This window comes from Sycon ciliatum, chromosome 12, assembly GCF_964019385.1.
Source record: "Sycon ciliatum chromosome 12, ocSycCili1.1, whole genome shotgun sequence".
Lineage (NCBI taxonomy): Eukaryota > Metazoa > Porifera > Calcarea > Leucosolenida > Sycettidae > Sycon > Sycon ciliatum.
In genome coordinates this window covers 5688829-5716184 of record NC_088654.1, presented here as the reverse complement: position 1 = coordinate 5716184, position 27356 = coordinate 5688829, and the positions used below count along the sequence as shown (strand labels likewise).

Below are 27356 nucleotides of genomic sequence, written 5' to 3'. Positions count from 1 at the left end.
TTCCGTAGGAAAGCTCTTTCCTACGTTGGGTCCTCCGTAGGACTTTTTGAAATATTTTTCGCATTTTCTGAATTTGTCCATGGCAACATTCAAGCCGCGCGAAACACAAGGTACACACACCGTACACCACGCGTGCAAAATATAATGGAGAACGCGGTTTCGGTTCATGGTGCATGCGGTGGTCACGTGCAGCCAACGCGTCTCCAAAGCAACAACGCATGTTTAGCAGTCATGGAGACATCACGTAGAGCGAAACCCAACAGCTCTGATTTTTACGTATGAAAATTCCGTGCAGTTCATACGTTATTTTCATACGTAATTCCGTAGAGCGAAACCCTTCCTAGTGTCATCTTCACTGGCAGGGTTGACGCAAACAGGGTTGAAGTGCGCTCTGACGCAAGTGCATGCAGTCAGCAGAAGTGACAAGTGAGAGTGCAGGATGCACTGCATGCACTTGAATGAGGCGTGCTTTGCCTGTGCGAAAGTCTTCTATTCTCCACGCCTGTAAATACGAGTGCATGGATGTACAACCATGCATATGTACATGTATGTACAGGATCCGATATGCCGCGAATGTATGGGACCTGGTTCTAAAGACCACTTGGCTTTAACGACCGCTTTCGCTTGCACCGTGGGATGGTCACTTTAGTATATTATTATTATTAAAAGCATGTCCGCGTAGGTGGCGGGGGTGCCACTTTCGCTTATGCCATTCAGGATTGATGTCTGAAGAGTAATGCGATACAATGAAATGACAGAAGTGACATCAACAAACGCCGTTAGCAACAATACCAATAGGACTAATGGAAAACTTATCCAAAGTATAAAATAAAATAGAATATGCATACAACATGTCTGGCGGAATCACGTGGATCACGAGAATCAGTCCTGTTACTAATGGAAAACTTATCCAAAGTATAAAATAAAATAGAATATGCATACAACATGTCTGGCGGAATCACGTGGATCACGAGAATCAGTCCTGTTAGGTGGTGCGGGCTCCACGCCATGCCTGTCGGTCCGCTGCCATTGTGCGGACTGCGACAGCATCTATCGGCTGGTGGAGGGTAAGTCCATGCCATGATGACAGTTCTGTCTGCAAGACCGTTACCAAAGTCGTCACTTGAACCTGGTTTTACTGTAGTTCGAGTTTTGTTTCGCGTTTTCTTCAAATGTTGCGTTCAAACCTGCGAACGTTCGCATGAAGTTTCCCTTTTCGTGAGGTCAAACGAAAATCCGCACAAACGTTTGCTTTGTAAACCTCTGTAACAATGGGCGGGCTCGATTGCACACATTTCCGCCAATTCTACTGCAGCAGACATAGAAACATAGAAATGCAGTCAATTGACCGGAGCCGGTGCTCTCAGCGCGTACAGAACGCTGTGTGCAGTGCACATGCTGATCCGCTACAACCAGCGCGCTGCAGCGCATAAATGCATGTGTGTACCGCTTATCCACGGCTGCATGGTCAGTGGTCTGGGGCCACTAGACATGCGACCGGATTTCCATGTCCACGACAGTCGAATTATTTATGGTGGATGCGCCGTTCAGTTACACAAAATCTGTCGTCAATTGCAATTCCGTCAATTTGGTCAATTCTGAAGATAGGGCCGAATTGCGACATGTAATTCCAGAATTGCTAATTCCAGAATTGACGCACTCGACGTAAACGCCGTGCTAGGTCCACATGCGCGCGAGGGTGCACGGGCTCCCACGTGATCCCCTTTTACGATTTATGTCACTGTAGTCGTTTGTCTACATGGCCGCAATGCGTTCATTCTGTTCATTCGAGAATTATAAAACCTGGGTCCAAACATGTAGTCGAAAGTGCCCAATGACTAGCATGTTATGCTATTCTGTTGTCCACTGTATCACCATATCAGACACCAATGAATGTACAGCAAAAACACATGGTTGTCATGTCAACGCTCAATGTAACAATACCATTGGTTCATATGCATGTGTATGTACAACTGGTTACCAGGGAAATGAAACGCATTGCACAGGTAAGTCATAATGTCATGAATCGGCACACTTAATGGGGAAGTTCGGAGAAAAAAATTAAATTTCAGGACCCGGAGAGTTTGGGTCGCTGAGTTCAATGTTGTTGGTCCGACCTGCCTTCAACAAAGCGTTCTTGAGATATTTCCGTTCGAAAAACTAAGTATGGGGGGAGGGGTTGCGCCCATGACGTCATGCAGCCGCCCCACACAATCTGCAATGCCATAGCATGCAGCCAGGTCAAAGGGACTGCAGGAAATCAATAGTGTCAATGCTATTTCAAATGATTTGACGACCGATAGTAGTCGGTGCAAGCGGCCACGAAGACATAAATCTGTGTGAGAGTGAGGATGCAGCCATGGCTGACCTTCATGAGTTCGGTCTGGGCTGAGAACTCCGGTGTTCTGCAGAAGAAATGGCCGAGCGGGCTGGTCAAGAGTGAGCCCTGCAGCGTTTGCGACTGATGAAGAAGCAGCAGCGGCGAGGCTGATATGATTATCAGATATCTGGAGAGTAGAGTCGGCGAAATGGAGAAGACTGATGGGAGTGCTCTAAAAGCTGTTCCATAACGACTCCAGTAGTCTGCCATATAGTGATTTTTGGTGTCAGCATGGCATATTTTGGACGCTGCTCTTTTGGAGAACAATGCAGGCTCTTTGAACCACGGCCACAACTCTTCGGTTCAAGGTTCACAACACTACGGGATCTGAACGTTTTAGGTCCGGGAGCTGTTCGTTGTATTGTCACTTGTCACGGTTGTTGACTCATCGTTGTAGCATAAATGAATCTGCACTATTTCATGCCGAAAACGTTCTTTGCCAAAGCACAACCACCGGCACCGGCAAGAAGAAATGCACCTTCCCTGATTGTACGAACGACTGATACGAGCATGACAAGTCTGTATTTTGCAGTGCAGGGAGTGGATTGGAGGGTGGTGGTTGGGTGACTGGCTGGGGGTGTGGCTGGGGGTGTGCCTGAGCGCGTATAGCTGTGACTGTGAAACTGTATGAGAATGGGAAGTGCGGGACTGCTGGTTGCGCATCTGCGATAGTAGTTGTATGTTTAAGCAGAGAGGTGGTTGTGCGCTAGAAACATTTGTTTGCATTGAGTGATTGGTATTCATTCATGCATGAATGTCAGTGATGAATTCATCTTATCGGCCCTTTTGTCTGCTTGAACTGTTGCATTCTGACTTTCAGCAACAGACGCCAACGCAAGTCAGTCGAATACCTACCTAACTCTGGGTCTTTCTACATTTATTTATGGCTCAACATCCGAGTTTCATATTGCACACCTGATGAGCCGTCACGAACCATACGGCGAAACGTACGTCGTGTGAAACAACTTGTTTTGTAGTCAACTAGTGCATCACAATGTCATGCATGAGGAGTACTGTAGGAGTTTGGCTTTCGGCTTGTACAATTCGTTTTCGCAAAGCTTCCCTTTCTTTACTTATCTTTGATATTTATGACCCACCCAAGTTGGGTGGTGTGCTGCTTTGCTGCTTCGAATTGTAGTTAGACCGCTTTGTCAAATATCATACTGGTCTCGTCATCGTCCAGTAACAATCGACATTCTTTGTTCCGTTGGGACTGTAGCTTTTGCTCGTTTTCGTTGCGCTTGCCTTCCCCTCTTTGGTCTTTCCATAACCTTGAACCTTCCAAGTTGGAAGGCTGTCGGTTAGCGCTACGGAGATGTGTTGAAGCTAGGTGTCAGGACGTCGAATGTTTCAGTACTCTGTCAGTTTTGTGCCTAGTTATTGCACTTTCTGACTGTATAAAGTATCATGTTACAGTGATGGAGAGTTACTCTTAACTCGTATCCATATGTCCTTTTCTCTTCTACATTTATTTATGGCTCAACATCCGAGTTTCATATTGCACACCTGATGAGCCGTCACGAACCATACGGCGAAACGTACGTCGTGTGAAACAACTTGTTTTGTAGTCAACTAGTCCATCACAATGTCATGCATGAGGAGTACTGTAGGAGTTTGGCTTTCGGCTTGTACAATTCGTTTTCGCAAAGCTTCCCTTTCTTTACTTATCTTTGATATTTATGACCCACCCAAGTTGGGTGGTGTGCTGCTTTGCTGCTTCGAATTGTAGTTAGACCGCTTTGTCAAATATCGTACTGGTCTCGTCATCGTCCAGTAACAATCGACATTCTTTGTTCCGTTGGGACTGTAGCTTTTGCTCGTTTTCGTTGCGCTTGCCTTCCCCTCTTTGGTCTTTCCATAACCTTGAACCTTCCAAGTTGGAAGGCTGTCGGTTAGCGCTACGGAGATGTGTTGAAGCTAGGTGTCAGGACGTCGAATGTTTCAGTACTCTGTCAGTTTTGTGCCTAGTTATTGCACTTTCTGACTGTATAAAGTATCATGTTACAGTGATGGAGAGTTACTCTTAACTCGTATCCATATGTCCTTTTCTCTTCTACATTTATTTATGGCTCAACATCCGAGTAACAAAAAAGTAGAAATTTATAAGAATTTATAACATGTAGAAAGGAAAAGGACATATGGATACGAGTTAAGAGTAACGCTTGCCTTCCCCTCTTTGGTCTTTCCATAACCTTGAACCTTCCAAGTTGGTAGGCTGTCAGTTAGCGCTACGGAGATGTGTTGAAGCTAGGTGTCAGGACGTCAAATGTCTCAGTACTCTTTTCAGTTTTGTGCCTAGTTGTTGCACTTTCTGACTGTATATACCAGTCACAGTGATGGAGAGTTACTCTTAACTCGTATCCATATTATGTCCTTTTCCTTTCTACATTTATTTATGGCTCAACATCCGAGTTTCAAATTTATAATATTCCTATGCTTTTTTGTCTTGGTCATCAAGGCAAAAAAGCATAGCTCTCTCGTTTAGACACGAAAACTAGTCATTTCTCTTCAACCCCCCCCCCCCTCCTTGAAAAACGAACACATACATACGGCACATAGTATAGATTATTCTTTTCTAGCTGGATGTGCCCACACATACAAACTGTGCATCGGTATTTTTTCGAGAAACAAACAGGCGCTCACCCCCGCCTTAAACAACTACTTTTTGTTTCTAAATAAAATTACGAATGGCTCCTAATGCTATTCTGTTGTCCACTGTATCACCATATCAGACAACAATGAATGTACAGCAAAAACACATGGTTGTCATGCGAACGCTAACTGTAGCAACATCCCTGGTTCATATACATGCGCATGTTCAACTGGTTACCAAGGAAATGCAACACATTGCTCAGGTAAGTTGTAATTTTATGACACCGCACACTTGACTGTTTCGTCGATTTTGTGTACAGTACAGTAAAAATAGAGGTTGCGAGTTTGCGGCAGTCAAGTGTCAAGTCGTCGGCAGTATAGCGCGAGCTCCAGTGTGGGAGCAAACCCATTCCTACTACAGTAAAACCTGGTGAAAGCAACCTCTGGGTTTAGCGACCACCTGCTTTTAATGACCTTTTTTCATGCACGGACAGTTCTACACAGCAACAGCACTGGATACAGCAACCACCTACCTTGCACCGCCATCAAACGACTTTTACTACAGTCCATTTCAAAACTATAGACGCGTACCTAGGCAAAAACCGTTATGCCAGCATCTATACCACATAAAATCTGTGATCACTTTGTGCATAATTTTTTCCAAATTGGGCGTCTGTTATCCAATCCTTTAGAAACTATATGAGAGTAATTGTGGAGCGATCCTGAGCAATATTCCGAAAACTATTCTCAAAACGTTCCAGCCAAATTTGAAATATTTCAAAAACTCTACGCGTCTATAGTTTTGAAATGCACTGTAGTCTTTTAGTGTACCAAGTGCCATATAGGACCTACGCACAGCAGCCCAAACCAGCCAAAAGTGTCGCCTTCACTGTCAGGGTTGACACAAACAGGGTTGAAGTGCGCTGGGTCCAAAAATGTAATCGAAAGTGCCCAATGACTAGCATGTTATGCTGTTCTGTTGTCCACTGTATCACCATATCAGACACCGATGAATGTACGGCAAAAACAAATAGTTGTCATGCCAACGCCAACTGTAGCAACATCCCTGGTTCATATACATGTGCATGTTTAACTGGTTACCAAGGAAATGGAACACATTGTTCAGGTAAGTCGTAGTTTTATGACTCGACACACTTGAATGTTTGCACATTAGTTGAAGTTTGTTTCGCGTGTCCTTCAACTTTTGCGTTCAAAGCCACGGGCGTTCACATGAAGTTCCCCTTCCCGTGATGTCAAACGAAAATTCGCTCGAATTTTCGCTCTGCAAAACATCTCTGACGATTGAGAGGTTCCGCACGACATAATTACGATTACGTTAGTAACAAATGCAGTCGATCTATGGAAAGTGTAAGCTACACTCCATGCCGGTCTGTGTTCCGCCATATGTAGTTTTCGAATGATATAGCTGCCCTTGGCAACTCGGAACGCGGCAGTGTACGACCGGGTCGACCTAGGGAGTGAGTCAAAATTTTGCACCCCAATACACTTACGGAGCACCTCCGTTATCAGAGCCCTACGTATGTACTATACATAGACAACTTTCCATAGGTTAAGTGCAAACTCGCGAGTTCACGGGTTTTTCCGCCTACTAACGTAAGGTTGCTCAACTTCACGTAGTGCGGAACGTCTCTAATGACTTGCACATTAAGGATCATCCGTAAAATACTGATATTCCCCTTAAACAACTAGTTTTGGTTTCTAAATAAATATCTACATTTACGAATGGCTCCTAATGCTATTCTGTTGTCCACTGAATCACCATATCAGACAACAATGAATGTACAGCAAAAACGCATGGTTGTCATGCCAACGCTAACTGTAGCAACATCCCTGGTTCATATACATGTGCATGTTCAACTGGTTACCAAGGAAATGGAACACATTGCTCAGGTAAGTTGTAATTTTATGACTCGGCACACTTGACTGTTTCGTCGATTTTGTGTACAGTACAGTAAAAATAGAGGTTGCGAGTTTGCGGCAGTCGTGAGTCAGTCAAGTGTCAAGTCGTCGGCGGAATAGCGCGAGCTCCAGTTTGGGAGCAAACCCATTCCTAATACAGTAAAACCTGGTGTAAGCGACCTCTGGGTTTAACGACCACCTGCTCTTAATGACCGCTTTTTTCATGCACGGACAGTTCTACACAGAAACAGCACTGGATACAGCGACCACCTACTTTGCACCGCCATCAAACGACTTTTAGTGTACCAAGCGCCACATAGGACCTACGCACAGCGGCCCGAACCAGCCAAAAGTGTCGTCTTCACTGTCAGGGTTGACACAAACAGGGGTGAAGTGCGCTGGGTCCAAATATGTAATCGAAAGTGCCCAATAACTAGCATGTTATGCTGTTCTGTTGTCCACTGTATCACCATATCAGACACCAATGAATGTACGGCAAAAACAAATAGTTGTCATGCCAACGCCAACTGTAGCAACATCCTTGGTTCATATACATGTGCATGTTTAACTGGTTGCCAAGGAAATGGAACACATTGCTCAGGTAAGTCGTAGTTTTATGACTTGGCACACTTGACTGCTTCATCAATTTTTGTGTGAAGTAGTTCAAGTTTGTTTCGTGTTTCCTTCAACTTTCGCGTTCAAAGCCACGGGTGTTCACCCGAAGTTCCCCATCCCGTGATGTCAAACGAAAATTCGCTTGAATGACAAGAGCAAAGAAGACTCGGAATAAACTCAATATCATTCGTCTGAGGTGCTTTTTGTCTTTGTATATAGCTTATAAATAGGTTAGACAATGCCACGAGTGTTATTCTAAGTCAAGCTAAACAATTGCATAGCTATGCGCAGCCTTAAAAATGTCACGAAGTTTTTGCATACGGAGGAAGTAATGTTATTCTGTTGTTCACTTTATCACCATAATATTATCAGACACCAATGAATGTGCAGCAAAAACACATGGTTGTCATGCCAACGCTAACTGTAGCAACATCCCTGGTTCATATACATGTGCATGTTCAACTGGTTACCAAGGAAATGGAACACATTGCTCAGGTAAGTAGCAATTTTATGATTCGGCACACTTGACTGTTTCGTCGATTTTTATGCGAAGCAGTTCAAGTTTGTTTCGCGTTTCCTTCAAATTTCGCGTTCAAAGCCACGGGCGTTCACACGAAGTTCCCCATTCCGTGATATCAAACGAAAATTCGCTTGAATTTTCGCTCTGCACAACATCTTTGACGATAGAGAGTTTCCGCACGACATAATTACGTTAGTAACAAATGTAGTCGATCTATGGAAAGTCTAACCTACAATCCATGCCGATCTGTGTTCCGCCATATGTAGTTTTCGAATGACATAGCTGCCTTTGGCAACTCGGAACGCGGCAGTGTACGACCGGGTCAAGCTAGGGAGTGAGTCAGCCATTTGCACCCCAATACACCACCGGAGCGCCTCCGTTATCAGAGCCCTACGTACGTACTCTACATAGACAAATTTCCATAAGTGAAGTGCAAACTCGTGAGTTCATGGGTTTTCCTGCCCACTAACGTAAGGTTGCTCAACTTCACGTAGTGCGGAACGCCTCTAATGACTTGTACATTAGGGGTCATCCGTAAATATTCCCTCAACCCTGGAACCTTTGGATCCGTTGCATTATTTTCATGAAAAAATTCATCAAATTCAAGTTACTTGTAGTACTCCCCCATTGATTTCCGTCTTCTCCTAGTGCCTTATTCATGATTTGTATTTTCCTCTTCCTCCTTTTCTTATATGACCACGAAAAGACGACGAGGAGACAATAACTTTATTAATGCGATTAATAGTATTAGTGAAGCGGACATTACAAAATGATGAATGAGAATACATGTATCTAAAATGGTTGTTCCTAATCGATTTTCTTGAGACTATCATCAGGGAAAATCGTCTCACAATAGAGGCTATACGGAGAACCTATAAGTAACCTATATAAGTAACCTATAAGTAGTTTGTTTCTCCGTATAGCCTCTATTGTGAGACGATTTTCCCGATTTTTTGTAATGTCCGCTTCACTAATACTATTAATCGCATTATATGACCACCTTCATCATTTTGCGAGAACTGTGGCAGTATGCCCAGTGAGAAGGCAGATTTTGCCTGTGCTTCTGGTGAAGTAAAATAAAGCTAAACAAACAAATACTAGGGGAAGAGTGTGTTGCTCCCTACGTGGGAGCTCGCGGTTTCCCTGCCAACTTGAATTCTGATTGACTGACTCCCGACTGAAACACTGTGTATTGAGCAGGGAGTGGTGCTTTCTTGCAGGTTTGCCGAGTGGACGGTTCGATGGACTTCTCGTGTGCTCTGGATGGCAGTCATGAGTCAGTCAAGTGAGAATTCAAGTCGGCAGGAAAACCGCGAGCTCCCATGTAGGGAGCAACACACTCTTCCCCTACTATCACCGAAGTCGCACCAACCTCTTCTTCAAACAAATACTGTTATTTAATCCCGTAGCTATGCAGATGACGTTACTTCAGTAACGTCTGGCGCTAGCCAGGGTCCCCACAGCTTTAATTTGGTGTTTGTTTGTGTGTTTGTTTGTGTGTTTGTGTCACGCCTGGCGCTATCCTGTATCTGTCCCGTACCGTACCGTACCGTACCGTCAAACACAGCTGGCCACATACAGCTGGCCGCACTATTCAAATAGGTCTCTCAAACGCAAGATCATAACGTGAAGCAACTTGGAACAATGAGTATGAATGCAAAGTGTATGGGGGAATGCATGTAGGGCGATAGTGCGGGTTCGAATCCCTGGTAATGCCTGAAAATAGGAAAATTGAAAAATTTATAACGTCCCTATTCTTTTTTTGCCGTCATCAAGGCGGTAGATGGTGTCGTATTACCCTCGACCGTACCTGTCCCGTACCTTTCCCGTACCTGTCCCGTACCTGTCCCGTACCTGTCCCGTACCTGTCCCGTACCGTACCTGTCCCGTACCGTACAATCAAAGACGGCTGGCCACAATGCATATTCATATAGCGCTTTCAAATACAAGATCATAACGTGAAGCAACTTGGAAGAATTAGTATGTATGCGAAGTGTATCGGGGTCCACGGATGCATGCAGGGCAATAGTGCGGGTTCGAATCCCAGGTTATGTCTAAAAACAAAAAGTAGAAATTTATAAGAATTTATAACATGTAGAAAGGAAAAGGACATATGGATACGAGTTAAGAGTAATGCTTGCCTTCCCCTCTTTGGTATTTCCACAACCTTGAACCTTCCAAGTTGGAAGGCTGTCGGTTAGCGCTACGGAGATGTGTTGAAGCTAGGTGTCAGGACGTCGAATGTCTCAGTACTCTTGTCAGTTTTGTGCCTAGTTATTGCACTTTCTGACTGTATGATAGTATCCAGTTACAGTGATGGAGAGTTACTCTTAACTCGTATCCATATTATGTCCTTTTCCTTTCTACATTTATTTATGGCTCAACATCCGAGTTTCAAATTTATAATATCCCTATGCTTTTTTTGTCTAGGTCATCAAGGCAAAAAAGCATAGCTCTCTCGTTTAGACACGAAAACTAGTCATTTCTCTTCAACCCCCCCCCCCCTCCCCCCCCCCCTCCCACCCCCTCCCTGAGAAACGAACACATACATACAGCACATAGTATAGATTTTTCTTTTCTAGCTGGATGTGCCCACACATACAAACTGTGCATCGGTATTTTTCGAGAAACGAACAGGCGCTCGCCCCCGCCTTAAACAACTACTTTTGTTTCTAAATAAAATTACGAATGGCTCCTAATGCTATTCTGTTGTCCACTGTACCACCATATCAGACACCAATGAATGTACAGCAAAAACCCATGGTTGTCATGCCAACGCTAACTGTAGCAACATCCCTGGTTCATATACATGTGCATGTTCAACTGGTTACCAAGGAAATGGAACACATTGCTCAGGTAAGTCGTAATTTTATGACTCCGCACACTTGACTGTTTCGTCGATTTTGTGTACAGTACAGTAAAACTAGAGGTTGCGAGTTTGCGGCAGTTGTGAGTCAGTCAAGTGTCAAGTCGTCGGCGGAATAGCACGAGCTCCAGTTTGGGAGCAAACCCATTCCTAATACAGTAAAACCTAGTGTAAGCGACCTCTGGGTTTAACGACCACCTGCTCTTAATGACCGCTTTTTTATGCACGGACAGTTCTACACAGAAACAGCACTGGATACAGCGACCACCTACCTTGCACGGCCATCAAACGACTTTTAGTGTACCAAGTGCCATATAGGACCTACGCACAGCGGCCCAAACCAGCCAAAAGTGTCGTCTTCACTGGCAGGGTTGACACAAACAGGGTTGAAGTGCGCTGGGTCCAAATATGTAATCGAAAGTGCCCAATGACTAGCATGTTATGCTGTTCTGTTGTCCACTGTATCACCATATCAGACACCGATGAATGTACGGCAAAAACAAATAGTTGTCATGCCAACGCCAACTGTAGCAACATCCCTGGTTCATATACATGTGCATGTTTAACTGGTTACCAAGGAAATGGAACACATTGTTCAGGTAAGTCGTAGTTTTATGACTCGACACACTTGAATGTTTCATCAATTTTTGTGCACATTAGTTGAAGTTTGTTTCGCTTGTCCTTCAACTTTCGCGTTCAAAGCCACGGGCGTTCACATGAAGTTCCCCTTCCCGTGATGTCAAACGAAAATTCGCTTGAATTTTCGCTCTGCAAAACATCTCTGACGATTGAGAGGTTCCGCACGACATAATTACGATTACGTTAGTAACAAATGCAGTCGATCTATGGAAAGTGTAACCTACACTCCATGCCGGTCTGTGTTCCGCCATATGTAGTTTTCGAATGATATAGCTGCCCTTGGCAACTCGGAACGCGGCAGTGTACGACCGGGTCGACCTAGGGAGTGAGTCAAAATTTTGCACCCCAATACACTTACGGAGCACCTCCGTTATCAGAGCCCTACGTATGTACTATACATAGACAACTTTCCATAGGTTAAGTGCAAACTCGCGAGTTCACGGGTTTTCCCGCCTACTAACGTAAGGTTGCTCAACTTCACGTAGTGCGGAACGTCTCTAATGACTTGCACATTAAGGATCATCCGTAAAATACTGATATTCCCCTTGAACAACTCGTTTTGGTTTCTAAATAAATATCTACATTTACGAATGGCTCCTAATGCTATTCTGTTGTCCACTGAATCACCATATCAGACAACAATGAATGTACAGCAAAAACACATGGTTGTCATGCCAACGCTAACTGTAGCAACATCCCTGGTTCATATACATGTGCATGTTCAACTGGTTACCAAGGAAATGGAACACATTGCTCAGGTAAGTCGTGATTTCATGACTCCGCACACTTGACTGTTTCGTCGATATTGTGTACAGTACAGTAAAATAGAGGTTGCGAGTTTGCGGCGGTCGTGAGTCAGTCAAGTGTCAAGTCGTCGGCGGAATAGCGCGAGCTCCAGTTTGGGAGCAAACCCATTCCTAATACAGTAAAACCTAGTGTAAGCAACCTCTGGGTTTAACGACCACCTGCTCTTAATGACCGCTTTTTTCATGCACGGACTGTTCTACACAGAAACAGCACTGGATACAGCGACCACCTACCTTGCACGGCCATCAAACGACTTTTAGTGTACCAAGTGCCATATAGGACCTACGCACAGCGGCCCAAACCAGCCAAAAGTGTCGTCTTCACTGGCAGGGTTGACACAAACAGGGTTGAAGTGCGCTGGGTCCAAATATGTAATCGAAAGTGCCCAATGACTAGCATGTTATGCTGTTCTGTTGTCCACTGTATCACCATATCAGACACCAATGAATGTACGGCAAAAACAAATAGTTGTCATGCCAACGCTAACTGTAGCAACATCCTTGGTTCATATACATGTGCATGTTTAACTGGTTACCAAGGAAATGGAACACATTGCTCAGGTAAGTCGTAATGTTATGACTCGGCACACTTGACTGCTCCATCGATTTTTGTGCGAAGTAGTTTTTTTCCGTGACGTCAAAGGAAAATTCTCTTGAATTTTCGCTCTGCAAAACATCTGAGACGATAGAGAGATTCCGCATGACATAATTTTTTTTACGAAAAGCCAAGTGGTGCACGCAAAGGGAACATGCAGCAGCCATGCATGGTGGACATTGTCACACTCTGGTCGCAGCAGATAAGCATTTTTAATGGAAGTATGAGGGAAAGAGAAAGAACGGGGGGGGGGGGGGGGGGGGGAGGAGGTAGATTGAGAAGGAGAGAGTACATGTACATGAGAGCCTGTAGTTCAGCAAGTTTATGTAGCAGGTTTACAAGGCGTCGGGTGCTTGCATCCAGTTGCTGCACAACAGGTGATGGTGGACCATCTTCTTGAACTTCCACATCCCCTTGTATGGCTGCTGTGCGAGGATTCTCCGAGGCAGGAAGTTGCATGCACTCAGCACGCAAGCAAAGAAAGCCTTGGCCAAGGCTGAGCGGGAACGGCGAGGCAGGCTACATGCCAATGGAAAGTCGTGTGACTGGCGTCGCTGGGCGGAGAAACGGGTGTTGGGGGGTTTCATCCGCCAGCTGGAGTGGCTTGGGCATAATCGCTTTCAAGGGGCTCGTCGGTGGAAGGAAGCAGAGCTTGTACAGGAAGCTCAGGGCCGCCACCCTGCGCCTATGCTCCAGGCTTGGTACGAAGACTCCAGGGCCTATCAGCTTTAGTGTCCTGCGCTGTACTGTGTCCAGGCGGGCCAGTGGAGCCCCCATCCAGACCAGGCAGTAGTTCTCCATGGTTGGCCGTTTGAAGCCGTTGTAAACAGCAATACAGCCAGGTGCTGTCCAAAGTGGCACCACCTTCCGGAGAACGTGGAGGCGTTGGAGGGCCCTGGTGGCAACCTGGCGTATGTGGGTCGAGAATCGCAACGTGGTGTCGAAGAAAACACCGAGGAGCTTGATCTCGTCAGCTTCAGGCACCCTGGTACCGTTGAACAGTGCGTGGGGAAGAGGTGTTGCCGGACGGTGAAAGTCTGTTGTGAGCGCCTGGGAATTGGTCGGTTCGAAAGTTATTTTCCACTCAGCACCCCATCGGGCGATAGGTCGCACTTTCCGCTATGTCGCATGTGGCCGCAATGCATTGGTAGGCTGTGGTGCCATCTGCGTATACAGCCAGAGAGGTACTATCCGGTGTTACTTCCTCACAGTTGTTTACGTAAACCAGAAACAGGGTTGGACCCAAGATGCTGCCTTGGAGGACCCCAGCAAGCAAAGGGTATTCCGATGACTGTTGTCCTCCGACTATGGCACGTAGTTGCCGGCAGCAGAGGTAGTTTGAGAGCCAGCCAAGGAACGGACCACTGATGCCGCATGCCTCTGTTTTATGGAGGGCACCTCGATGCGAAACCTTGTCGAACGCCCCGGCGATGTCGATGGCCAGTACATGTACCATGCCGCCTCTCGCCGCAGTGGATAACCAGTCGTTGTGCAGCTTTGTTAGTAGATCTGATGTACCAAGTCCCTTCCGGAAGCCATATTGCCGAGACGAGATTACACTGTGCTTTGAGAAGAAGTTCATGATACAGCGGTTAACAATTGTTTCCATTGTCTTGGAGAGAATGCAGAGGAGAGACACCGGGCGATGGTTGCGCAGGTCTGATCTAGCTTTCTTCTTGTGAATCGGAACAACCTGGGCGACCTTCCACAGCCTCGGTTGCACTTGCTGCCGAAAGCACAAGGAGAACAGCCGGGCGACAAGCAAGCAGAGCTCACTGGCACAATTCTTCAGCACCCTTGCTGGAATCCGGTCAGGGCCTTTGGCTTTCGTGGGATTCAGTCTTCTGAGCTCTCTTCTGACAGTATCCGTTCGAAAGTGGATGGTAGTGAGCCGAGACTCGGTGTGAGGTGTTACAGGTGGCAGATCGTCTGATGGCAGATCGTTTGGAAAGTCATCTGCTGCGAGGCTGGACTTCGACGAAAAAACGTGCCAAACCGCTCTGCTTTCTCGGAGTTGGCCATAACTCGGACGCCGTTAGTGTCAACAAGAGTTGGTATAGTTGTGCTGCGCCCACTACCACCTGCTTGCTTCAGCGTGGACCACCACTCTCGATCAGACATGCTCCCACGTGAAAGTTTGTCTCCCAGCGTAGCAAGGCGTATTGCCTGCGCCTGGCGCAGATAGTGAGTGCCACGCCTGGTTGCCTCCAGGGCCTCCAGTCGTAGCTGCGGAGATGGAGCCGTGCGGGAGTGTTTCCAAGCTTCCTGTTTTGCCTTCACCTTGGTTGAACACTCCAGTGTCCACCAAAGAAGGGTCAGACGGGCTGGTTACCAGTTCACGAGCTGGTATGAATTGCTTCATGCCTTGTTAAGGTTATTAATGATCTTGGTGACATTGTGACATGATTTGTTGGGACATTGACTGATGGCTGTGGTCCAGTCAGCTTGCCGATAAAAATGAGCAAGTTGAGGGCAGTCCGCTAGGTTCTAGCGCCAGACTACTCGCTTTGTGGGAGGTTCCTCCGACACTTTTGTGGGAAATTCAGCTATCAGAGTTACATGGTCCGAGGCGCCAAGGGGAGGTTTGCAACGGACTGTTACATCAGAAAGATAGAAAGACATACTCAGATCCAGTATATTGTCCCCTCGGGTCTTCATCGTAACATGTTGTTCCAGGCCGTGGCTAACACACATATCCTCAGCACATTCCCCTGCAGGAGTTGTTTTGTTGCTTCCTAACCACAAGCCGCTAAGCACATTGAAGTCGCCAGCGACGATAATCTTCGACCCATGCTGCCTAACTCTGTCAAGAGTTGCGTCAAGGTGTTCGAAGAGTTTGGTGTCAGTGGCCAGACAGGAGCCTGGCCTGTAGACAGCGCCAATGACAGTGTTCGTGTGGGGGGCCATGGAGACAGACACCCAGACAATTTCGTGATCACAGTCGATGTCATGGAGGTGCTGAAAGGCAATGCCGTCCCTAGTCCAGACCGCAACTCCTCCTCCATGAGCGGTGCGGTCTCGACGAATGGGAGGGGCATATCCAGGTAGTGAGACTTCCGCCTAGGTGGCCTTGTCTGCAGTGAGCTTGGTCTCAGTCACGATAATAACATCAGGCTTCGAGATCTTCACTGCGTGCTGAAGCTCACCAAGCTTGGACAGCAATCCAAATGCATTGGTCATGTAAAGGCGAAGTCGGGGGATAGAAGGGCGGGGAACAAACACTGGTGCAGAGGGGTTAAGGCGGGGAGAAAGCATGATGAAACATAGATAGATAGTCAGGCTAATATGAACACTAGAGAGAAAGATGACTAGTACTCAAGCTCGCCAGCCAGGCTTCTGGCTGATGGCAGGGGAGTGCAAACGAGTTGGCTTGTTTCCTTGGACTTCCATTCTTGACAAGAGTGAATCTGCCGTCGTGTTCTGGTGATATCGATTCCCGCTGCCGCTTTGATGGCTTCAGTGTATCAAAGAAAACGTTGTCGGCTCTTTCGGCTGCAGTGTTGTGATGCTGGTCTTCTGCATCCGCTTCTGAGCCGCTTGAATCATTGGGTTCAGCTGCTGGATCATGTGTATTGCCCATTTGGTGTAGGCACATTTTGTCATGCTGCCCAGGTATGAGACCTCCGTCATAGGTGTTTGATGTGTGGGCCAGAGACGTGGTGGGGTTAGGCTGCTGTGTGGAGGGGGTGGTGGCTCCTCTCCTGACTCCTCAACCCAGCTGCTGTGGGGGACAGAGCTAGAGTGAAATCGGGCTCACCTTCCGTGCCTCCTGCCGAGGCAGGTTCCGATTCCCCAGGTGCATCCCTTTCCGCATCCGATCCTCCTACAGCAGATGAGTACGAGTACGGTTTTTCTGACCCCACGCCACTAGTACTGGCAAGTTTGCGGTTGGCTGTCGTACCAGAGCTCATAGGTGTGTTTTCCCGGGAATGCTCATCCTGCTGCACATGCACTGACCCAGCAGCTGCAACCTCTTGACTATGCGTACTTTGAGGGCTTGCTGCTGACCTGTTCACTTCAGTGCATCCCGTACTCGTTGACTGACTAGCTGGAGGTTTTCGGCGTGGGGAATCCCTTGCTTTATGGCCTGGTGCTGCGCAATGGAAGCATGTCTGGGGTTGCCCTTTGTACCAGATGCGTAGGGGCGTCTGACCCACGCGAACAAGAGACGGAACTGACTTTCGCAATTTCACTTTCAAGAAGCTAGTACCGGTTTCAACTGAGAACCCTTCGTGCAGGATTTTTTCCTAGCAGGAGACCTGTGAATCGTTGCATACTGGCTTATGGCCGAAGACAATGCCCCGTCATGCAGGTGATACGGACAGCCAAACACATGCAAGCTAATGAGCTCGGTGTCTCCAATGACAATATCTACTGCCTTACCAGCAATTTTGAAAGAAGTGGACACAAGACGATCCCTGGCGGCGGCATGCTTGAGGGTGACAGTGCACCAGCCTGGTCTGCCATGCAGGTCCACTTGCTGGAGTTCGTCGGGCGTGACTCCATTACTAGCTAGTTCCTTTAATGAAAAATACATTATCGATCTCCCAAAGAGGATCAAGTTGAAAGGAAAAAGTGATGCAAGGCGCAGCTCCAAAATTGCTCCCGCCCGCCATCATACTGATCAATCAATTACATAAGTAGCGAATGTAGTCGATCTATGGAAAGTCTTACCCACACTCCATGCCGATTTGTGTTCCGCCATATGTAGTTTTCGAATGACATAGCTGCCCTTGGCAACTCGGAACGCGGCAGTGTACGACCGGGTCGACCTAGGGAGTGAGTAAAAAATTTGCACCCCAACACACTTACGGAGCACCTCCGTTATCAGAGTCCTACATACATACGCTGCATACCGTAAGGTCTTGTATAGAAGTTGCACTTGAATAGAAGCCGCCCTCGAATAGAAGCCGCAATTTTGGGCCAATCCAATCACACATAAGCCTGGTTTTAGTGATGACATACATAGAAGTACATGTCTTGTAATGAAGCCTGTCTCATTATAGAAGTCTGCAAAATTTCACAAGGAAAGTCATAGAAGCCGCGGCTTTTGTACAAGACTTTACGGTAGATAATTTTCCATAAGTGAGGTGCAAACTCGTGAGTTCAAGGGTTTTCCCGCCCACTAACGTAACGTTGCTCAACTTCACGTAGTGCGGAACGTCTCTGATGACTTGCCCATTAGGGGTCATCCGTATATATTCCCTCAACCCTGGAACCTTTGGATCCGTTTCATTATTAAATTCAAATTCGTTACTTGTAGTACTCCCCATTGATTTGTTTCCGTATTCTCTTTGTGCCTTGTTCATGATTGTATTTTCCTCTTCCTCCTTTTCTTATATGACCACCTTCATCATTTTGCGAGAACTGTGGCAATACGCCCAGTGAGAAGGCAGATTTTGCCTGTGTTTCTGGTGAAGTAAAATAAAGCTAAACAAACAAATACTGATATTTACACGAAAGCTAGTCATTTCCCTTCAACCCCTCCCCCTCCCTGAGAAACGAACACATACATACGGCACATAGTATATATTTTTTTCTTTTCTAGCTGGATGTGCCCACACATACAAACTGTGCATCGATATTTTCCGAGAAACGAACAGGCGCTCACCCCGCCCCCCCTCCCCCTTAAACAACTACTTTTTGTTTCTAAATATAATGTTTACGAATGGCTCCTAATACTATTCTGTTGTCCACTGTATCACCATATCAGACAACAATGAATGTGCAGCAAAAACACATGGTTGTCATGCCGACGCTAACTGTAGCAACATCCTTGGTTCATATACATGTGCATGTTTAACTGGTTACCAAGGAAATGGAACACATTGCTCAGGTAAGTCGTAATTTTATGACTTGCCCACCTGACTGTTTCATCAATTTTGTGAACAGTCCAATAAAACCTGGTTTAAGCAACCTCTGATTTTAGTGACCACCTGCTTTTAATGACCGCTTTTTTCATGCACAGACAATTCTACACAGAAATAGCACTGGATACAGCGACCACCTACCTTACACGGCCATCAAACGACTTTTAGTGTACCAAGTGCCATATAGGACCTGCACAGAGTGGCCCAAACCAGCCAAAAGTAGGGAGGTTTCGCTCTACGTAATTACGTATGAAAATCCGTATGTCGTACGCGCCGGGGAGCGAGGGCAACTTTCATACGTAAATCTCTCTACGGATTTCCGTAGGAAAGCTCTTTCCTACGTTGGGTCCTCCGTAGGACTTTTTGAAATATTTTTCGCATTTTCTGAATTTGTCCATGGCAACATTCAAGCCGCGCGAAACACAAGGTACACACACCGTACACCACGCGTGCAAAATATAATGGAGAACGCGGTTTCGGTTCATGGTGCATGCGGTGGTCACGTGCAGCCAACGCGTCTCCAAAGCAACAACGCATGTTTAGCAGTCATGGAGACATCACGTAGAGCGAAACCCAACAGCTCTGATTTTTACGTATGAAAATTCCGTGCAGTTCATACGTTATTTTCATACGTAATTCCGTAGAGCGAAACCCTTCCTAGTGTCATCTTCACTGGCAGGGTTGACGCAAACAGGGTTGAAGTGCGCTCTGACGCAAGTGCATGCAGTCAGCAGAAGTGACAAGTGAGAGTGCAGGATGCACTGCATGCACTTGAATGAGGCGTGCTTTGCCTGTGCGAAAGTCTTCTATTCTCCACGCCTGTAAATACGAGTGCATGGATGTACAACCATGCATATGTACATGTATGTACAGGATCCGATATGCCGCGAATGTATGGGACCTGGTTCTAAAGACCACTTGGCTTTAACGACCGCTTTCGCTTGCACCGTGGGATGGTCACTTTAGTATATTATTATTATTAAAAGCATGTCCGCGTAGGTGGCGGGGGTGCCACTTTCGCTTATGCCATTCAGGATTGATGTCTGAAGAGTAATGCGATACAATGAAATGACAGAAGTGACATCAACAAACGCCGTTAGCAACAATACCAATAGGACTAATGGAAAACTTATCCAAAGTATAAAATAAAATAGAATATGCATACAACATGTCTGGCGGAATCACGTGGATCACGAGAATCAGTCCTGTTACTAATGGAAAACTTATCCAAAGTATAAAATAAAATAGAATATGCATACAACATGTCTGGCGGAATCACGTGGATCACGAGAATCAGTCCTGTTAGGTGGTGCGGGCTCCACGCCATGCCTGTCGGTCCGCTGCCATTGTGCGGACTGCGACAGCATCTATCGGCTGGTGGAGGGTAAGTCCATGCCATGATGACAGTTCTGTCTGCAAGACCGTTACCAAAGTCGTCACTTGAACCTGGTTTTACTGTAGTTCGAGTTTTGTTTCGCGTTTTCTTCAAATGTTGCGTTCAAACCTGCGAACGTTCGCATGAAGTTTCCCTTTTCGTGAGGTCAAACGAAAATCCGCACAAACGTTTGCTTTGTAAACCTCTGTAACAATGGGCGGGCTCGATTGCACACATTTCCGCCAATTCTACTGCAGCAGACATAGAAACATAGAAATGCAGTCAATTGACCGGAGCCGGTGCTCTCAGCGCGTACAGAACGCTGTGTGCAGTGCACATGCTGATCCGCTACAACCAGCGCGCTGCAGCGCATAAATGCATGTGTGTACCGCTTATCCACGGCTGCATGGTCAGTGGTCTGGGGCCACTAGACATGCGACCGGATTTCCATGTCCACGACAGTCGAATTATTTATGGTGGATGCGCCGTTCAGTTACACAAAATCTGTCGTCAATTGCAATTCCGTCAATTTGGTCAATTCTGAAGATAGGGCCGAATTGCGACATGTAATTCCAGAATTGCTAATTCCAGAATTGACGCACTCGACGTAAACGCCGTGCTAGGTCCACATGCGCGCGAGGGTGCACGGGCTCCCACGTGATCCCCTTTTACGATTTATGTCACTGTAGTCGTTTGTCTACATGGCCGCAATGCGTTCATTCTGTTCATTCGAGAATTATAAAACCTGGGTCCAAACATGTAGTCGAAAGTGCCCAATGACTAGCATGTTATGCTATTCTGTTGTCCACTGTATCACCATATCAGACACCAATGAATGTACAGCAAAAACACATGGTTGTCATGTCAACGCTCAATGTAACAATACCATTGGTTCATATGCATGTGTATGTACAACTGGTTACCAGGGAAATGAAACGCATTGCACAGGTAAGTCATAATGTCATGAATCGGCACACTTAATGGGGAAGTTCGGAGAAAAAAATTAAATTTCAGGACCCGGAGAGTTTGGGTCGCTGAGTTCAATGTTGTTGGTCCGACCTGCCTTCAACAAAGCGTTCTTGAGATATTTCCGTTCGAAAAACTAAGTATGGGGGGAGGGGTTGCGCCCATGACGTCATGCAGCCGCCCCACACAATCTGCAATGCCATAGCATGCAGCCAGGTCAAAGGGACTGCAGGAAATCAATAGTGTCAATGCTATTTCAAATGATTTGACGACCGATAGTAGTCGGTGCAAGCGGCCACGAAGACATAAATCTGTGTGAGAGTGAGGATGCAGCCATGGCTGACCTTCATGAGTTCGGTCTGGGCTGAGAACTCCGGTGTTCTGCAGAAGAAATGGCCGAGCGGGCTGGTCAAGAGTGAGCCCTGCAGCGTTTGCGACTGATGAAGAAGCAGCAGCGGCGAGGCTGATATGATTATCAGATATCTGGAGAGTAGAGTCGGCGAAATGGAGAAGACTGATGGGAGTGCTCTAAAAGCTGTTCCATAACGACTCCAGTAGTCTGCCATATAGTGATTTTTGGTGTCAGCATGGCATATTTTGGACGCTGCTCTTTTGGAGAACAATGCAGGCTCTTTGAACCACGGCCACAACTCTTCGGTTCAAGGTTCACAACACTACGGGATCTGAACGTTTTAGGTCCGGGAGCTGTTCGTTGTATTGTCACTTGTCACGGTTGTTGACTCATCGTTGTAGCATAAATGAATCTGCACTATTTCATGCCGAAAACGTTCTTTGCCAAAGCACAACCACCGGCACCGGCAAGAAGAAATGCACCTTCCCTGATTGTACGAACGACTGATACGAGCATGACAAGTCTGTATTTTGCAGTGCAGGGAGTGGATTGGAGGGTGGTGGTTGGGTGACTGGCTGGGGGTGTGGCTGGGGGTGTGCCTGAGCGCGTATAGCTGTGACTGTGAAACTGTATGAGAATGGGAAGTGCGGGACTGCTGGTTGCGCATCTGCGATAGTAGTTGTATGTTTAAGCAGAGAGGTGGTTGTGCGCTAGAAACATTTGTTTGCATTGAGTGATTGGTATTCATTCATGCATGAATGTCAGTGATGAATTCATCTTATCGGCCCTTTTGTCTGCTTGAACTGTTGCATTCTGACTTTCAGCAACAGACGCCAACGCAAGTCAGTCGAATACCTACCTAACTCTGGGTCTTTCTCTCAGTCTTGTTGCTGTGCTGGTAGTGACTTTGTTTACTTTTTTCATTCGTTTTCGAAACAATAAGCTGCGAGGAATACACGGAATATCCAGCAGGTCTGGACGTACACTTGGAAAATGTAAGTATTAAATTCCGAATTTTGAAAAGATAGACCAAAGGTCGGTCAAAACTCTCCGAGTCTAATTTGGATACTGCTCACAGTTCTCTGTGTGTATGTGTGTTTGTGTGTGTGTGTGTTTGTGTGTGTGTGTGTGTGTATGTATGTATTTGAACTCTTTTATTCTCACGATGGCCTGTGGCCAATAAGAGAAAAATAATTACAGGCACGGGGAACAGATACAGAGAGATCAAAGTTTAGCTGCTTGCTGAGGCAGTAGCGATGGCAATAGGGAGTTTATCACATCGGCTGGGCGCAATGGAGCTATAGATGTGCTGAGCAATGTGAGCAAGTACATACGGAAGAGATGACAAGTGGTAGGATGTTTGCTTTGAAATCTCGTCTGGGGTTGATTTGCCGGAGGTTGAGTGGAATACTATTGAAGAGATCAAGAGAAGCATAGATGGGGGAGTCCCTTAGCCGTGTTGTTGTTGTTGTTTATTTTACTTCACCAAATGAACAGGCAGAGATGCCTTCTCACCTGCCCATAGGACAGGTTCTCACAGAATGATGAAGGGATGATATGCAAGGGAAAACAAGAAATGATAATAATATGAGGCATCGGCAGCAAGAACCGGGGTCCTGGCAATTTTTCAAAATGCCAATATTTGCGAAAAACCGAACCGATGTCGTTTTTTAATCACCGCGATCAAAGCGGAAAGACTTCTTGCGCTATCGCTTTGAAAGTGCTTTCCTCTTGGTGGCTTCACTATAATTTGTTGTCATCGCAGTTGAAGTTTATCCGCCAAGCACTTGGGACGCCCAGGTAGGCGTTTTCAGTCACCATGGAGGCGTTTGCGCTCGGGGTAGCGCCTGCAAATCATGCGCTCAAAAGAGAGCGGAACAAATAATGTCTTGGCGGAACGATCCCGTCACAAATTCTTGGTGGAGCACGAGCGACTAGAATATTTGACAGCTGGATCTCTGGAGATACTCAGCTGCCTGTGATAGTCTCCCGCAAGAAGAATCAGGTGAAAGTGAAGAGGTTTCGCTCAGATGACAAGCCATCAGCGAAGGCAGCGCAGACGATGAGTTTGAGAGCTCCGTGACACGAAGTGGCGACGCGGACAGCAGCGGTGAGAGTGACGAACGAGATTCAGTACTCTGTGGCGACTATTCGCAGCTGGATAAGGAGATACGGAGACAGCCCTGAATGAACTAAACCTTACTTGATAGAATAAAATTGTTGCAAGTATACTTGCACGCTTGCGGTGCGCATGAAATTTGTCACAGTATAATGCATGTATCTATGAGCTGCTGTGCGTAGGAGAGCAAAACATGCTTGGTGGATGTATCTGGCTTGGCCCAGCATGTATATCTAGTCGTGGACTAAGTTGTAGATTCTTCCCAGCCATGTAAAACGTCAGTTGCTTGTCTTCTTTCTGTCTGATAAGTTTGCATACAACACCAGACCTGCGCATGACATGGATTGAGTTGTCAAGTAACATTGCAGCAAGTGCAGGGAACAATGTTAGAATATTATCAACTAGAGTACTCTGTGCTTCCCTGAAGACCTATAAATATGCTAAATTATTCTCAGCCACTCCATTAGAGCTAGCTGTAACTGCGTTCCATGTTGCCCTTTTGCTGACCATTTTTGTCGACCTTCACCCATCATTTCGGGCGTTCTTTTTACCATCTTGGAAGGTGCCCAGAGCTCCAAAATTTGGCCCATAGATCACTCATTTAGTGGACAGCTCAAAGCCATCAAAAATCTTTTTCGGTAAATATCACCTAACCCTAGTTTTTGCTGCCCATGCCTCATATACGACAGAAAGGACCAAAAGAAGAAAATAAAAGTTTAATGAGGATATTCACAAAGTAAGTATATCAATGGCAGAAAGAGCTTTCCGGAAGGGACCAGGGACACCTATCACTCTAAAATCAGAGGGGAGAGCGTTCCAGAGAATGCTTCCCCGAAACATCATGATTGATCGTCCCGCAAGAAAGGGAACTTGAAGCTAGTTCGACACTTGTCCCCGTGTGGTGCGCTGCTCCTCCGGAACAGTCTCTGGGGCCGTTCGGGTGAATAATTGTTGAAGAAGGGGGCTACAGGAGGAGTTAATGCATCGATGATCAAATACGACAATTTTGTGTGTATAATGTATGTGGTAGACTAACAATGCTGAGCATAGAGAGCAGCGGGGCAGTTGGAGTCAAGAGCCGCTGTTGCAAGGTGGCATGGATGCCAGCCTTGAACGTCTTTTCAAGCTGACCAAGCAGGTGTGCGCTAATTCCTGGAAAAAAAACTGTTTGAGCCATAACACAGCTGGGAAAGGATCATGCTCAGGAACCACGTTCGCCGGGCAAGCAAACTCAGTCCTCGTCCATGCCTCCAGAGCTGACCAATTGTTCGCACTGTCTTGCGACCAATATACTCCACATGTGGAGCCCGGGATAAATCATTATCCAGGACTAAACCAAGGTACTGGGCTGTAGAGGTCACAGAAAGTTTCTCGCCGGTTGTATTGCAGCCGCGCCTCGTCGCTGGGTGAAGAGCAACCGTGTCTTGGAAGAGTTGAGGAGCAGGCCAATGTCCTCCAGCCAGGTAGCAGTGTTTGTCATGGCTTGCGTGAGGGTTCTGCACACTACAGCAGGATCAGAATGGGAGCAGTCGATGACAATGTCATCTGTCTTAGTGCTGTACAGAAAGTGGCAGTACGGTGTGGAGTTCACTAGTGTAGAGCACAAAAAGCAGTGGCCCAAGAACGCTACCTTGCGGAACACCACAGGAGCAACTGACGGCCTCACTAACAGAGTCCAGGAAATTGACACTCTGGAAACGCCCTGAGAGGTAGTCAGCGAACCATTCCAATGCAGTTCCAGCTATACCACGGGAAAACAAAACTGTAACTAGACGTTCTTGCTTAACACGGTCGAAAGCTTTCGACATATCAACGAACACTGTCCCAGTTAATGCATCTAGCGGTGGACCATCGATTAACAGCTAACACAAGTGCATCCTCAGTCGAATGTTGCTTGCGATAAGTAAACTGGCTGTCGGGCAATAGCTGGTGTGTCTCCAGATAGGCAGTGAGCTGTCTCTTAACCATTGTCTCCAGAATAAGGGGGATAATGGGGAAGAGAGACACTGGACGATAGTTCTGGGGCAGGGTTGGGTCGCCACTCTTAAATAGGCAACTGACATGTGACACTTTGAAGGTTGGCGGAACATGTCCAGTTCTAAGAGACAAATTGATAATGCTGGTGAGATTCGGAGCAAGAACAGAGGCATGTTGCTTGAGCAGGAAACTGGGAATCCTATCACTGCCCGTGGCTTTGCTTGCATCCACTGATTTAAGGCATGACACGACATCTGTCACTGTGACAGGCTGGAATACATTTAAGCTGCATTGGAGGCTTGAGCCCGACGGCAGCTGGAGGTGGGGTGGACGTGTTGGATCATTCACTACTCCGCCAAACTCTCGAATTAGCTCTGGCAAAGGCGCTTGAGGGATTTGCGATTGCTTCCTTCTGCCAGTGACAGTATTTAGTACCCTCCAGAGTTTCCTCTGGTTGGTAGTTTGGCATTGGGTGGTAAACTACTGGTTGTGCAGTTTCCTGTCTAGCTTCCCAGCCACATAACGAGCTGATTTATGTTCCTCGCGTAATCTTGCATTCCCCTGGTCCCGCATCAACTTCCGATGTAAGCCATTGCGCTTCCGTACAGCCACACCTAGTTCATTTGTCAGCCATGGGCATGGGAGACGTCGATAGGCACACTGAGCAACTAGAGGCGCATGGTGGTTTTATGGTGATAGAAGAGACTCAGTGAAAGATGTAATCATTTCCTCCAAGTTGCCATTGTCAGGAAATGCCTGCTGCTTGCGATGGACGTCCTTGCTGAAGCGGTCCCAGTCAAGGAGGTGCAACCGCCGCGTGGTCGTTGGTGCTGATGAGCTGTGCTTCGGCACTCTAATATGCAAGTGGGCAGGAATCGCAAAATGGTCACTCATGTCTAAGTATACTGTTTCACAGTTGCCAACCGGTGGAGCTGATGAAAGGAGTAAATTCAGCAGCTTAGCTGAATGGGAGGTCACTCAGGTGTGAGATGTTACATAGTTGGAAAGGTTGAAAGGGCTGATAATCGAGCACAGAGGTACTGCAGATGGTTGACCATGGGCAAAGTCCACATTGAAGTCGCCGACAATCGTGGTAGACTTCGCCGGCCTTCCACAGCTCACTCGATGTTGTGTTCTACAGTCCATTCATAAAAAGATGGGCCCTGGCTCTGGCCAGCTCCCGTATTTGGCGATTTTTCGTGATTTCATCGTACACAGTGCAGTGCTGCGAAATTTGAAATTTGAAAAAAGGGTCCAAAACGGGTACCTGAACTGGGGTTCGAACCGCACGATGCACTGTCGCAGGCGGGTTCAAACGACCTGAGTTTTTATGGTTTTCCCAATTCAGTGCTTTCGGGGCAAAACCTGGCCGAAATCCTATTCTTGTTATGGCTTGCTTTTTGGACAAAAAAAACTTCAGAAACATAATTGGAAGAGTACATAGGGATTGCAGAAAAAATTCTTAAAAAAACTCACAGTTTGACCCATTTATGGCCAACAGCTAGAAGTCCATCTTTTTTTCTGAATGGACTGTAGTGATGCCCAGAAGGCACCTGGGCTGTTAGGTGGCCGGTAGCAGCAACCAATAACATGAGAGTCGTGGCCGGGAACTACAACCTCAAGCCATAGTAGCTCCAGCTCAGTTTCCAGATCGAAGCGGCGACGAACAGCCAGAGACTTGTGGCAGTATACAGCTACTCCACCACCAGGACGATCTGGTCTGTCCTTGCGAAACAATTTGAAATGTGGTATAGCTACTTCACC

The 27356-nt window shown here is 46.7% G+C and overlaps 1 protein-coding gene across 1 annotated transcript; it reads left to right on the top strand.

Annotated features, from left to right (window-relative positions):
• The first annotated feature begins 934 nt into the window (after nucleotides 1–934).
• LOC135828665 (fibulin-2-like) lies at nucleotides 935–19368 on the top strand. Its single transcript, XM_065341089.1, has 10 exons — nucleotides 935–1067; nucleotides 1884–2006; nucleotides 3201–3245; nucleotides 5113–5235; nucleotides 6761–6883; nucleotides 7880–8002; nucleotides 11370–11492; nucleotides 12168–12290; nucleotides 18647–18769; nucleotides 19313–19368. Exons 1-10 carry the CDS (start codon nucleotides 935–937, stop codon nucleotides 19366–19368), a joined length of 1095 nt encoding a protein of 364 aa, XP_065197161.1.
• The last annotated feature ends 7988 nt before the right edge of the window (nucleotides 19369–27356 follow it).